At 40.2% G+C, this 14,735-nt stretch overlaps 1 protein-coding gene across 1 annotated transcript; it reads left to right on the top strand.

Annotated features, from left to right (window-relative positions):
* Positions 1 to 6,688: 6,688 nt before the first annotated feature.
* LOC105493761 (putative G antigen family E member 3) lies at positions 6,689 to 10,515 on the top strand. The gene is made up of 5 exons (XM_011761633.2): positions 6,689 to 6,807; positions 7,721 to 7,812; positions 8,139 to 8,247; positions 8,998 to 9,123; positions 10,393 to 10,515. Exons 2-5 carry the CDS (start codon positions 7,729 to 7,731, stop codon positions 10,407 to 10,409), a joined length of 336 nt encoding a protein of 111 aa, XP_011759935.1. The 5' UTR covers positions 6,689 to 6,807; positions 7,721 to 7,728; the 3' UTR covers positions 10,410 to 10,515.
* The last annotated feature ends 4,220 nt before the right edge of the window (positions 10,516 to 14,735 follow it).

Genomic DNA, 14,735 nt, shown 5'->3' with positions numbered 1-14,735 from the left:
TTTCTCCTATTAACTTTCTGCTCTACACCTCACTCTTGGTGTGCCCATGTCCTTGATTTCCTTGGCTGTGAGTCCAAGAACTCTGGGTGTTACCCCAGACAATGAGGCACTTCAATACTAGCTGTGGATCTGTGGTATATGACTTTTATTACAATGAAGTATGTTCCTTCTTTCACTGGTGTTTTCAGCATTTGTATCATGATGACACACTGAGATTTATTAAATGCTTTTCAGCATCAATTGAAATGATTATATGGTTTTTATCATTCCATTGATATGATTTATCACATACATTAATTTGCATATGTTAAACCATCCTTCCATCCCAGGGATAAATCTCACTTGGTCATGATGATGATTCTTTCTAACGTATTGTTGAATGTGATTTGCTAGTATTCTGTTGAAGATTTCTGCATCAATATTCATCAGCAGTTTTGCCCTGTAGTTTTCTTTTTTTCATGTGTCTTCGTCTGGTTTTGGTATCAGGGTAATACTGGCCTGATAGAATGAGTTTGGAACTCTTCCCTGCTCCTCTATCTTTCAAAATAATTTGAGTTGGATTGGTATTAGTCCTTCTTTAAACATTGGGTAGAATTCAGTAGTGAAGTTATCAGGTCCAGACGTTTCTTTACTGGAAGACTTTTATTATGGCTTTGATCTTGTTGCTTGTTATTGGTCTGTTCAGGTTATGGATTTCTTCCTGGTTCAGTCTTGGGAGGTTGTATGTATCTAGGAATTAGTCCATTTTTTTCTAGATTTTCCAATTTAGAGGCATGGAGTTTCTCATAGGAGCCAGTTATGATCCTTTGAATTTTTGCAGCATTAGTTTTGTAATATCTTGTTTTTCGTTTCTTTTTGTTTATTTTCTTTTTTCTTTTCTGTTTTCTTTTTTCTTTTTTTTCTTTTTTTTCTTTTCTCGAGACAGAGTCTCCTTTTGTCCTCATGCTGGAGTTTAATGGCAGGGTCTCAGCTCACTAGAACCTCCACCTCCAGGGTTCAAGCAATTCTCTTGCCTCAGCCACCCGAGTAGTTGGGATTACAGGCGCCTACCACCATACCTGTTTAATTTTTTTATTTTTAGTAGTGATGGAGTTTGCCATATTGGCCAGGTTGGTCTTTAGGTCCCGGCCTCAAGTGATCCACCTGTCTCAGCCTCCCAAATCCTTTTTCATTTCGGATTTTATTTATTTGGGTTTCTCTCTTTTTTCCTTAGCTCGGCTAATGGTATGTCAATTTTGGTTAACCTATTAAAAAATAGGTTTTTTTTTTCATTTCAATTTTGTTTATTTCTGCTGGGATCTTCATTATTTCTTTTCTTCTAATTTTTGGTTTGGTTTAAGATGCATCGTTAAATTGTTTATTTGAAGTTTTTACCTCTTTTGTTGTAGGCACTTACAGCTATAAACCTCTTTCTGAGTACTGCTTTTGCTGTATCCCATCGGTTTTGGTATATTTTTTTCCATCGTCATTTGTTTCAATAAATTTTTAAATTTCCTTCTTAGCTTCTTCATTGACCCATTATTCATTCAGGATCAGATTATTCAGTTTTCATGTATTTGTTTTCCAAAATTCCTCTTGTTATTAATTTCTAGTTTTATGCCACTGTGGTCTGACAAGATCCACGATATTCTTTCAGGTTTTTTTTTTTTAGTGTTTTGAGACCTAACATGGTCTTGTCCTTGAGAATGATCCATGTGCTGGGGAAAAGAATGTGTATTCTGTAGTTGTTGGATGAAATGTTCTGTAAATATCTATTAGATCCATGTGCCTGTAGTGCAGATTAACTCTGTGTTTTTTTTTTCTTTGTTTTTGTTGTTGTTGTTGTTGTTGAGTTTCTGTTTGGCAGATCTCTCCAGTACTGAATGTGGGGTGCTGAAGTCCCCATCTATTATTTTATTGGGGCCTGTCTCTCTCTTCAGCTCTAATTGCATTTGTTTTATATATCTGGGTGCTCAAGTGTTGCGTGCATATATATTTAAAATTGTTAATGTCCTCTTGATTAATTGACCCCTTTATTATTATATAGTGACCTTTTAGTCTCTTCTCAAAGTTTTTGTTTTGAAATCTATTTTTTCTTATTCTTTTTGTATCTTTTAAGTTCAGGCATACATGTGGTGCAGGTTTCTTATGCAGGGTTTGTTTTGTCATGGGGGTTTGTGTCATGTGTCATGGGGGTTTGTTGTACAGATTACTTTGTCACCCAGGTATTAAGCCTGGTACTCATGAGCTATTTTTCCTGATCCTCTCCCTCCTCCCATCCTCCAGTCTTTGGTAGGCCCCAGTGTCTGTTGTTTTCCTCTGTGTGTTGATTTTTTCTCATTTTTAGCTCCCACTTATAAGTGAAAACATGTGTATTTAGTTTTCTGTCGTGCTTTACTTTGCTAAGTATAAGGACCTCCACCTCCATCCTTATTCCAGCAACGGAGATAGTGTCATTCGTTTTTATGGCTGCATACTATTCTGTGGTATATATGTACTATATTTTCTTTATCCAGTCTACCATTGATGGGCTTTTTGGTTGATTCCATGTCTTTGGTATTGTGAATAGTGCTGCAGTGAACATATGTGAGCATGTGTCTTTATAACAGAACAAGTTTATATCCCTTTGACTGTATACCCAGTAATGGGATTGCTTGGATCGAATGGTAGTTCTGTTTTTAGGTCGCTGGGGAATGAGCACACTGTTTCCCACAATGATTGAACTAATGTACACTTCCACCAACAGTGATTAAGTGTTTCTTTTTCTCCACAACATCACCAGCACCTGTTATTTTTTAAATTTTATTTTATTTTTTACTTTTTAATAGCCATTCTGATTGGTGGGAGATGATATGTCATTGTGGTTTGAATTGAACTTCTCTAATGATCAGTGGTTTTGAGCTTTATTTCATATGCTTGTAGGCCATATGCATGTCTTCTTTTGAAAGTGTTTGTTCCTGTCCTTGGACCACTTTTCAATGGTATTATTTTTTGTTTTGTTTTGTTTTCTGAGATAGAGTCTCAGTCTGTTGCCCAGGCTGGAGTGCAGTTGCATGGTCTCCGCTCACTGCAACCTCTACCACCCTACGTGAAGTGATTCTCCTGCCTCAGCCACACTAGTACCTGGGATTACAGGCGTGCACCACCATGCCAAGCTAATTTTGTATTTTGTTGGTTTAAAGTCCGTTTTATCAGAGACTGGGATTGCAACCCCTGCTTTTTTTTATTGCTTTCCATTTTCTTCGTCAGTATTCCTCTATCCCTTTATTTTGAGCCTGTGTGTCCTTTGCACGTGAGATGGGTCTTCTGTATGTATCACACCGATGGGTCTTGACATTTTATCCAATGTGCCAGTCTCTGTGTTTTAATTGGGGCATTTAGACCATTTACATTAAAGGTTAATATTGTTATGTGTGAATTTGAGCCTGTCATCATGATGCTAGCTGGTTATTTTGCACATTAGTTGATGCAGTGTCTTCATAGTGTCATTGTCTTTATATTTTTGTTTGTTTTTCAGTGGCTGGTACTGGTTTTTCCTTTTCATATTTAGTGCTTCCTTCAGGAGCTCTTGTAAGGCAGGCCTGACGGTGACAAACTCCCTCAGCATTTGCTGTCCTGGAAAGGATTTTGTTTCTCCTTCCCTTATGAAGCTTAGTTTTGCTGGGTATGAAATTCCGGGTTGAAATTCTTTTCTTTATGAATGTTGAATATCGGCCCCCACTCTCTTCTGGCTTGTAGGGTTTCTGTAGAGAGATCCGCTGTTAGTCTGATGGGCTCTCCTTCGTAGGTAACCTGACCTTTCTCTGTGGCTGCCCTTAACATTTTTCCTTTTGTTTCAACCTTGAAGAATCTGATGATTGTTGTCTTCAGGTTGCTCTTCCCAAGGAGCAACAGAGTAGTGTTCTCTGTATTTCGTGAATTTGAATGTTGTCCTGTCTTGCTAGATTGGGCAAGTTCTCCTGGATAATATCCTAGGTCTCTGGGAAATCAGCACACTGTTTCCCACGATGGTTGAACTAATTTACACTTCCACCAACAGTGAATAAGTGTTTCTTTTTCTCTACAATGTCACCAGCATCTGCTATTTTATTTTTTTACTTTTTAATAATAGCCATTCTGCCTGGTGTGAGATGATATCTCATTGTGGTTTGAATTGTATTTCTCCAATGGTCAGTGACTTTGAGCTTTATTTCATATGCTGTGGCCTCATGCATGTCTTCCTTTGAATGTGTCTGTTCATGTCCTTGGCCCACTTTTTACTGGTATGGGCTGTTTTGTTTTGTTTATTGAGACGCAGTCTCGGTCTGTTGCCCAGGCTGGAGAGCAGTAGCACGATCTCCACTCACTGCAACCTCCAATTCCTGGGTTCAAGCTATTCTGCTGCCTCAGCCATGCTATTATCTGGGATTACAGGCGTGCACCACCTCTCCCAGCTAATGTTTGTATTTTATGGTAGAGCCAGGGTTTTTCATGTTTGCCAGGCTGGTCTCGAAATCCTAGCTTCCAGTGATCTGCCCATCTTGGCCTTCGAAAGTGCTGGGATTAGAAGTGTGAGGCACCGCACGTGGCCTGTCTTTTTATTTTTTGTTTTTGTTTTTTGTAAATTTCTTTAAGTTCTTTATAGATTGTGGATACGAGACCTTAGATAGATGCATAGTTTGTAAATAGTTTCTCCCATTCTCTGTGTTGTGTGTTGTCTCTGTGGATCGTTGTTTTTTGTTCTGTTTTGTTTTGTTTTTTTGCTGTGCAGGAGCTCTTTAGTTTCATTACATTCCATTTGGCAATGTTTGCTTTTGTTGCAACTGCTTTTGGCATCTTCATTATGAAATCTTTGCTCTTTCCTACGTCCAGGATGAGAATGCCTGGGTCTTCCAGGATTTTTATGAATTTGGGTTTTACATTTAGTTTCTGAATCCACCTTTAGTTAATTTTTCTTAATAAGAGGTGGTCCTGTTTCAATCTTTTACATATAGCACCATTTATTGGTAGAGAGTCCTGTCTACATTGCTTGTTTTTGTCAACTTTGTTGAAGGTCAGATGGTAATAGGTGTGAGGTGTGCAGCATTATTTCTGGGCTGTGTATTCTATTTCATTGGTCTTTGTGACTGTTTTGGTACCAGTACCATGCTGTTTCGTTTACAATGGCCTTGTATTATACTCTGAAGTCAGGTGATGTGATGCTTTGGCTTCATTCTTTTTCTTTAGGATTGCCTTGGCTATTTGGGCTCCTTTTTGGCTCCATATGAATTTTAAAGTAGTTTGTTTTTTTCTAATTCCGTGAGGAATGTCATTGGTAGTTTAATAGGAATATCACTGAATGTATGAATTGCTTTGGTCAGATTGGCCATTTTGACAATATTCTTCCTGTTCACGAGCATGGAATGTTTTTCCATTTGTTTGTGTCATCTCTGATTTCTTTGAGCAGTGTTTTGTAGTTCTCATAGTAGAGATGGTTCTCCTCCCTGGTTAGCTGTATTCCTAGGTATTTTATTCTTTTTGTGGCAGTTGTGAATGGGATTGTGTTTCTGATTTGGCTCTGAGCTTCAAGGTAGTTGGTGTAGAGAAACGCTCCTGTTTTTGTACATTAATTTTGTATCTTGAAGCTTTTCTGAAGTTGTTTATAAGATCAAGCAGATTTTGGACAGAGAGTCTGGGATTTTCTAGGTATGGAATCATATTGTTTGCAAACAGAGATTGTTTGACTTGTGTGAAAAACATAGGTAAGTTAAAGCAAACACGTGGCAGCAATGGAATGGAAAAATAAAAATGCCCATGAATAAATTTAATTTGAATGTGAAGAACTAATATGAAGCAAATAACACAGTCCTTGTGTGGGATGTGTTAAAAGACTTGAGGAATTGAGGAGTGGCTTTTTTTTTCTTTTTTTTGATTGAGAGATTCGAAAATAGAAAGATGGCTATTGTCCCAGAGTTAACATGTGATATGAAAGTAGTAACTAGTGTCTCAACAGGAATATTTTAGCACCTGATCAAATGTTTCTGCAGTTCATCTGAAAGACCAATGTGTCAGAATTGATAGAAAAGGAGAAATCAGTGAGGGAGGGCAAGCATTACTTCACATTTCGAATATCATTAAGCTACAGCAATTAAAATAGTGTAGTAATGATACAGGTATAAACAACTCAATGGAAGAAAATTAAAAGAAGAGAGTTACATACAAAATTAAGTGGGGATGTCGGCGATGATAAAAGAGTCATTTCAAAACAGTGGGTGAAACAGGGATTCAACAACTAAGGTTGAGTTCCTACCACTTTAATATTGTCCAGCTGGATCAATGATTTTGAACGTACAATAATGCAACCAAGAACTATGAATGTCTTATCGTATTAGAGTGGATAACACCACTGCAAGCATGACAGCAAACTCGTGAAGGAGGCAAGAAAATGATTTCTGGAAGCGTATATAAAACAGGTATTAAAATATTTAAGATTTATTTCTGTGATGGTGAATTTTTCTGAAACACATTATTAGAGTAAGCTGGGGCTCATATTCTCCAAAGCCACTGGAAGGGAAAGAAAGGTTGGGCGGGAGAAAAAGAAAAGTGCTTTCCAAGTTCATTTTCGATTTCAGGAGCACTGGTGGTTTAGGTTCTCCACAGAGGCAAGAAAACTTCAGTCTCGAGGCAAATGCCCCCCTCAGTGCGCATGCTGCACAGGCCTGTTGCTGCGCATGTCTGTTGCTGCGCGTGTCTGTTGTTGCGCATGCGCCTTGCTGCCCACCTTCTGTCCGCGCAGAGCTCTGCAGGGAGAGGTTGTGTCTTCATTCTTTCCACCATTTTGATTCTTTCTCACTGACTGAGACGCAGCTGGTAGGTTCGCAGAGCAGTCTTCCTGGGAATTTAGTTGTGAGTGAATGTGTGGAGGAGCCAGCTGGCTTTGCACAGGTCCTGCAGCACAGTCCGTGGCTTCTGTGGGAAAAGGGCCTTGCAGTCATCGTCTGGCTCCTCCCAGGTCGCCATGCCACCATGGGACTTGTCTTTGTGGCTGGCCTGGGACGAGGGAGGAAGGTGGGCCGCAGAGGGGAAGGATCTCGTGAAGATGGGGCGAGTGCTGCGGGTGCTGTTAGAGGTGTCTGAGTCCCGAAAACTCCTGGAATCCTCTGAGACAGGAGAGTTTCTAGACTTCTTGTTAGGGGCGCGGAAAGGGACAGCGTGTTCGGTAAGGAAGGGGCCTGGGAACTGGGAACGCTGTGGGCTGGTGACTGCGGCCCTGAGGTCTGTAGAGTGCCTGGCAGAGGTGTCCCGTGAGGAGCATAACGTTTACTCTGTTTCACAATTTCTCACCTCCGCCATGAACGTCATGGGAAGGAATGGGTGAGGCTTGTGCTTTCCTGCAAGACTCAATTTTGGGAGGAGTGTGGCGGTGAAATGCGCCTAGCAAATCAGAGTGGGACGAAAGCAGTAGTCATTTCAGTTTCAATTCTCTGCCCATTTTTTCCTAAATGCCTTCATGGTGGAGAGTATAGTTGTTAAACCAAATCTCAGAAACGTCCTCTGTCTTTTGCTATGGCGTTAAGGTGATTTCTATGCCTCTGAGCTATGATACAAACAAATCTGTCCTTAGTTTAATTGGAAAGCATGAGTACTTATCATTGCTCTATGAATTATTTTGAATATATTTTCAAAATTTTAAAAAGTACAAATCACCATTTTGCTATGGAATTTTCATATATGTAGCTACGTTCTTACACACTTTTTCCAAATAACAATATTCTATTTTCAGTGGGAAATATGAGTGAGCTTGTAAGAACAAGATCCCAATCCTCAGAAAGAGGAAATGACAAAGAGTCTTCCCAACCAGTTGGATCTGTGATTGTGAGTTCTTTAACATTTGATGTTTTCTATTTACGTAGTTTATTTTAAAAAATGTTTTTGAGCTAGTGTACATGCACTGGTCCAGGTGTTCCATGCTGATAAAAAATGATGATGGCATCTCATGAAGGAAACTTTGGTTCAGGAATATCATATTCTGGTGTTAACTGTATGGATTTGGATATTTCTCTCTCTCTCTCTCTCTCTCTATATATATATATATATATATATCTGTTGGAAATATGTTTTAGATTTATGATTCGATGCACATATGCATTTGTGTATTTATATTATTGAGTTTTTATTCGCACACACACTTAAACCCTTAGGTCCAGCAGCCCACTGAGGAAAAACGTCAAGAAGAAGCAGCACCATCTGAAAATCAGGGTATTGCACCTAGTGGGGAGATCGAAAATGAAGGAGCACCTGCTGTTCAAGGTGAAGGGAGAGTGTAGAATAATACTTATGGGTGGTGGAGGTATATTTATGCATTATATTTTATGACATACCAGTAACAAGAAGACAGAAAATATTAGGAAGGGATCTTAAACATTTCCTGCTGCTACTGTGGGGAGGGGTGGGACAAGGACAAATAAAAAGCCACAAAACTTTCCTACCATTTTGACAGAGGCTTTTTATTGATAGGGTACTTGCATGGTTGTCATAAGCCTGTGAGTGTTTTCCAGAGCTCCTGTATGGTTTGCTCGGCCATTTTCTGTTTTTTGTTTTGTTTTGTTTTGTTTTTATGTTTCTGTGGAAGAATGGCAGCTTGCAGCTTCCTAGTCTGCCATTTGCGGACATCTCATGTATTTTTAAAGAAACTTTTTAATACACATTTATTAATGCTTCCACATACCATGTAATATACTCAGTGCTGGAGATGTCAGTGCCAATTTTTTGCCTAAAGCTCATAGTCTAGTCAGACTGACTCAAACAAATCACTGATTTAATGTGATAAGAATAAGAACAAATGAGTACAAAAGGGACAAGTAAGTTGTCTAGAGCCAGCCTTGGGAAAGGAAAGGGCAATGTTTGGACATCTCTGTTTCCTGTTTTCCTGGCAACAGACTCCTGAAATAATTAGCCTACAGGTTTTTATTTCATAATGATGAGGGAATACACATTATCATTTTCTCTTGCATAGTTCATGTTTTAATTTGTAAACTGATGACCTTTTTGTCTTTTAAGGGCCTGACGTGGAAGCTTTTCAACAGGCACTGGCTCTGCTTAAGATAGAGGATGAGCCTGGAGATGGTCCTGATGTCAGGGAGGGGACTCTGCCCACTTTTGATCCCACTAAAGTGCTGGAAGCAGGTATGTTGTTCAATTAAGATGCAAACTATAGGGTGTCTGTTTTCACAATATTATATTTTGTGTGACACAGAGGTAAAATTACTGCTACGTTAGTATTATACTTCACGTCTAAAGATTCTTTGAAGGTATTTCAGACGCCAGTGGCTGCCTTACACACTGTTAGAGATAGAGGGCCAGGTATGCTGGCTCATGCTTTTATTTCCAGCACTTTGGGAGGCCGAGTCAGAAGGATCACTTGAGGCCAGGACTTCAAGAGATGGAGAAAAATTGGGTCAAAGTTAATTGGATTATGATATGAAAGATATGAAACATGGTAAGAGAGTAGATATCGAGTGTCTTCACAGCTATGTGGAGTAATGCAGATATTAATTAGCTTGATGTAGCCATTTCACAGTGTGTATATATATTTTAAAGCTTCGTGTTATACGTGATAAATACATACGATTTTATGTGTCATGTTTAAAAAAAGATAGGAAAACGTGTTCTGACTTTTGAATGTAAGTCATTTAACCAACAGCCAATAATTTTCAGATATTTTTGTAGAGGCTTGTTTTTAACAAATACGTAACATGTTTATAATAAACGTCAGTTTATATTGTGATGTTTACTGTGATGGTAATGTCTTACAGCTAGTATGCATATTCAGTTTACTGTATAGAGTGAACTGCTTTTAGGCATGTAAAGAGGCAGGAGGACCGGTGAATATAGGGACAAATGTTCGCCCTACTTAAAGCAACTGCATAATGGCTAAACTAGTCCAAAGTAACGTTTTTACACTTTTTCACAAGAGGCACAAAACAAATGTAATACTGACTTTTCTATTTCCTTCACTTAGGGAGTTCTAAACATATTCTGTATTCAGAGTGTTATTTCATATCAAAATGTTTAAATGATACTTTAAAAATATCTTTTTCCCTTTGGATTTTGTTTCGTTGAATTTTCATTGAAAGTATATGCTTTTTTTTTTTTTTTTTTTTTTTTGCTTTCCACTTATACATACAAATAGATTCACTTGATTGAATTCATTCTGAAGTTGAACAGTCTCTTTGTTTCTTTATTCTACTAGAAAAAGTGGCATGAATTAAAAATATTGTTAATATGCCTGGAAGTCTACCTTCAGAGTTTATTCAGAGGCTAACTGGATGTAGGCTAAAGGGTCACCCTCAGGGTTCTGATATTAGTTCATCAACATGGTAGTTGTATACCTCTAGTGTCATATGAATAAAAATCTGCTGAGTAACGGGTCCTAATTGTATATTTATGTTTTAGGTGATGCGCAACGATAGGTTTACACCAAGAGAAATGAAGACTGAAACCAAGAATATTATTGTTATGCTGGAAATGTGACTGATAGCATTCTCTTAATAAAATTTTACAGTTTTCTGCAAAGAATCCTTGCACATTTTTGTTAAATTTATTTCTGGATCTTTAATAGTCTTGAGAATTGAATCTTTTTTGAAAGTTTAAATCCTGTGTTTGAGATGGTACATGGAGATAAAATGTTGGTACATTGATATTCTATCATAGATAGATAGGAAGCTAGAAGCTTTCATGGGGGATGCCAACAGCTGCACTGATAGAAAAGGCCACGTGGGGCCAGGCATGTCCACCATGGACTTTCCATCTCCCCTTTTTTAGCACATACACAGTAAGTACAAAATGAGCAACATGTTGTAGCTCAGGCTGAGGACCCGCCTGCATAATAAAAGATTAGGGTTGGGGCTGCCAGAGATTCACACCCTATGCAGATGGTACACCTGGTCCTAACTGGTTGTTTGTACCCTGTGTGGGTGATCAGATACTGCCTCCCCACTAGCTCATCTATAAAAACCCCTGCATTTCACTGCAGGATGGCAACTGTTTTTTTTCTGGGACCCCTCTCTGTAGTACAAAACTGGTCTCTTTGTTTCTTGTATTAACTTTCTGCTCTAAACCTCACTCTTGGTGTGCCCATGTCCTTGATTTCCTTGGCTGTGAGACCAGTAACTCTGGGTGTTACCCCAGACAACGAGGCCACTTCAATACTAGCTGTGGGTCTGTGGTATATGCCTTTTATTACATTGAAGTATGTTCCTTCTTTCCCTGGTGTTTTGAGGCTTTGTATTATGATGACGTACTGAGTTTTATTAAATGCTTTTCAGCATCAATTGAAATGATTGTATGATTTGTATCCATTATTCCATTGATACGCATTACCACATATATTAATTTGCATATGTCGAACCATCCTTCCATCCTAGGGATAAATGTCATTTGGTCATGATGATTATTCTTTCTAATGTATTGCTGAATTTGATTTGCTAGTATTCTGTTGAGGATTTCTGCATCAATATTCACCAGTGGTTTTGCCCTGTAGTTTTCTTTTTTTGATGTGTCTTTGTCTGGTTTTGGTATCATGGTAATACTGGCCTGATAGAATGAGTTTGGAACTATTCCCTCCTCCTTTATTTTTCAAAATAGTTTGAGTAGGATTGATATTAGTCCCTCTTTAAATGTTGGGTAGAATTCAGTAGTGAAGCCATCAGGTCTGGGAATTTCTTTACTGGAAGACTTTTATTATGGCTTTGATCTGTTGCTTGTTATTGGTCTGTTCAGGTTATGTACTGGTTTTTCCTTTTCACGTTTAGTGCTTCCTTCAGGAGCCCTCATAAGTCAGGCCTGACAGTGATAAAATCCCTCAGCATTTGATGTTCTGTAAAGGATTTTATTTCTCCTTCCCTTATGACGCTTAGTTTGGCTGGATATGAAATTCTGGGTTGAAAAGTTTTTTCTTTATGAATGTTGAATATTGGCCCCCACTCTCTTCTGGCTTGTAGGGTTTCTGTAGAGAGATCCGCTGTTTGTCTGATGTGCTTCCCTTTGTAGGTAACCTTACCTTTCTCTCGGGCTGCCCTTCAAATTTTTTCCATTGTTTCAACCTTGGGGAATCTGATTATTATTTGTCTTGAAGTTGCTCTTCCCAAGGAGTAACAGAGTAGTGTTCTCTGTATTTCCTGAATTTGAATGTTGGCCTGTCTTGCTAGGTTGGGGAAGTTCTCCTGAATAATATATCCTAAGTGTGTTTTCCAGCTTGATTCCGTTCTCCTCGTCACTTTCAGGGACCCCAATCAATTGTAGGTTTGGTCTTTTCACATAGTCCTATATCTCTTGGAGGCTTTGTTCATCTCTTCTCATTTTTCCTTCTGTAATCTTGTCTTCATGCCTTATTTTAGTAAGTTGGTCTTCAGTCTCTGATATCCTTTCCTCTGCTTGATCATTTCAGCTGTTGATACTTGTGTATGCTTCACGAAATTCTCGTCCTGTGTTTCTAAGCTCTATCAGGTTATTTGTGTTCTTCTCTAAACTGGTTATTCTAGTTATCAGTTCCTGTAGCCTTTTATCAAGGTTCTTAGCTTCCTTACATTGGATTAGAAAATGCTGTTTTAGCTCTGAGGAGTTTGTTGTTACCCATCTTCTGAAGCCTACCTCTGTCAATTTGTCAAACTCATTCTCCGTCCAGTTCTGTGCCCTTGCTGGAGAGGAGTTGCAATCATTTGGAGAAGAGGCATTCTGGTTTTTGGAATTTTCAGGATTTTTGCGCTGGCTTTTCCTCATCTTTGTGAATGTATCTACCTTTGATCTTTTAGGCTGATGACCTTTCGATGAGGTTTTTGTGTGGGGGTCCTTTTGTTGATGTTACTGCTTTCTGTTTTTTAGTTTTTCTTCTAACAGTCAGGCCCATCTTCTGCAGGTCTGCTGCAGTTTGCTGGAAGTCCTCTCCAGACCGTTTTCCTGGGTATCACCAGTGGAGGCTGCAGAACAGCAAAGATTGCTTCTTGCTCTGTGCTCTGGAAGCTTTTTCCCAGGCGGTACCGCCCTGATGCCAGTCACAGCTGTCCTGTATGAGATATCTGTTGACCCCTGCTGGGAGGTCTCTCCCAGTCAGGAGGCATGGGAGTCAAGGACCCACTTAAGGAGGCAGTCTGTCCCTTAGCAGAGCTCTAGTGCTGTGCTGGGAGAAACCTCCTTGTCAGAATCTGCTACTCCCTTCAGAGCCGGCAGGCAGTAACATTTAAGTCTGCTGCAGCTGTGCCCACAGCTGCCCCTTCCCACAGGTGCTCTGTCCCAGGTAGATGGGAGTTTTACTATAAGCCCCTGAATGGGGCTGCTGCTTTTCTTTCAGAGATGCCGTGCCCAGTGAGTAGGAATCTAGAGAGGCAGTCTGGCCACACCCACTTTGCCAAGCTGTGGTGAGTTCTGCTCAGTCCGAACTTCCTGGCCTCCTTAACACTGTCAGGGGAAAACTGCCTACTCAAGCCTTAGTAATGGCGGATGCCCCTCCTCCCACCAAGTTCGAGCCTCCCAGGTTGACTTCAGCCTGCTGTGCTGGCAGTGAGAATTTCAAGCCAGTGGTTCTTACCTTGCTGGGCTCCATGGGAGTGGGATCCGCTGAGCGAGACCACTGGTTCCCTGGCTTCAGCTGCCTTTCTAGTGGAGTGAAGGGGTCTGTCATGCTGTGGTTCCAAGCTCACGGCTTCCCTTGCCTGGGAAAGGGAGGCCCTCCAGCTCCTTGTACTTCCTGGGTGAGGTGATGCCCCTCTCTCTTTCTGCTTGCCCTCCGTGGGCCGCACCCACTACCTAACCAGTCCCAGTGGGATGAACAGAGTACCTCAGTTGGAAATGCAGAAATCACCTGCCTTCTGGATTGGTCTCCCTGGGAGCTGCAGACTGGAGCTCTTCCTATTCGGCCATCTTGCCAGATCCCTTGTCACTAATTTTTATTTATTTATTTTTGAGACAAAGTCCCCCTCTGTCGCCCAGGCTGAAATGCAGTGGCACAATCTCAGTTTCCTGCAACATCCGCCTCCCAAGTTCAAGTGATCCTCTGGCCTCAGCCTCCCCAGTAGCTGGGACTACAGGCACGCACCACCATGCCCAGCAATTTTTTTTTTTTTAGTTTTAGTAGAGACAGGGTTTCGCCATGTTGGCCAGGGTGGTGTCGAACTCCTGGGCTCAAATGATTCTCTTACCTTGGCTTCCCACGGTGCTGGGATTACAGGTGTGAGTCACCATGTCCAGCCTGATAAATCTGTTTCTTCTTTTTATTTTATTCAACTTTTATTTTAAGTTCTAGGGTACATGTGCAGGATGTGCAGGTTTGTTACATAGGTAAACGTGTGCCATGGTGGTTTGCTGCGCAGATCAACCATCACCTAGGTATTAAGCCCAGCATCATTAGCTATTCTTCTGGATGCTCTCCCTGCCCCTGCTCCTGCTCCTGCCGACAGGCCCCAGTGTGTGTTGTTCCTCCCATGTGTCCATGTGTTCTCATCGTTCAGCTCCCACTTATAAGTGAGAACATGTGGTGTTTGGTTTTCTGTTCCTGCATTAGTTTGCTAGGGATAACGGCTTCCAGCTCCATCCATTTTCTTGCAAAGGATATGATCTCATTCCTTTTTATAGCTGCATAGTATTCCATGGTATATATGTACCACATTTTCTTTATCCAGTCTATCATCGATGGCCATTTGGGTTTATTCCATGTTTTTGTTATTGTGACTAGTTTTGCAGTGAACATATGCATGCATGTATCTTTACAATAGAAGGAGTTATATTCCTTTGGGGACATACCC

The sequence above is a fragment of the Macaca nemestrina genome, chromosome X, assembly GCF_043159975.1.
Source record: "Macaca nemestrina isolate mMacNem1 chromosome X, mMacNem.hap1, whole genome shotgun sequence".
Classification (NCBI taxonomy): Eukaryota; Metazoa; Chordata; class Mammalia; order Primates; family Cercopithecidae; genus Macaca; species Macaca nemestrina.
Note: the sequence above shows the minus strand (reverse complement) of the source record. Positions and strands in the feature narration are given on the sequence as shown.

Bases quoted from the DNA above. Each gene is read 5' to 3' on its own strand.
- LOC105493761 (XM_011761633.2), top strand. From the start codon at position 7,729: ATGAGTGAGCTTGTAAGAACAAGATCCCAATCCTCAGAAAGAGGAAAT. The intron at 7,813-8,138 runs GTGAGTTCTTTA...TTAAACCCTTAG, and splicing joins AACCAGTTGGATCTGTGATT to GTCCAGCAGCCCACTGAGGA. The intron at 8,248-8,997 runs GTGAAGGGAGAG...TTGTCTTTTAAG, and splicing joins AGGAGCACCTGCTGTTCAAG to GGCCTGACGTGGAAGCTTTT.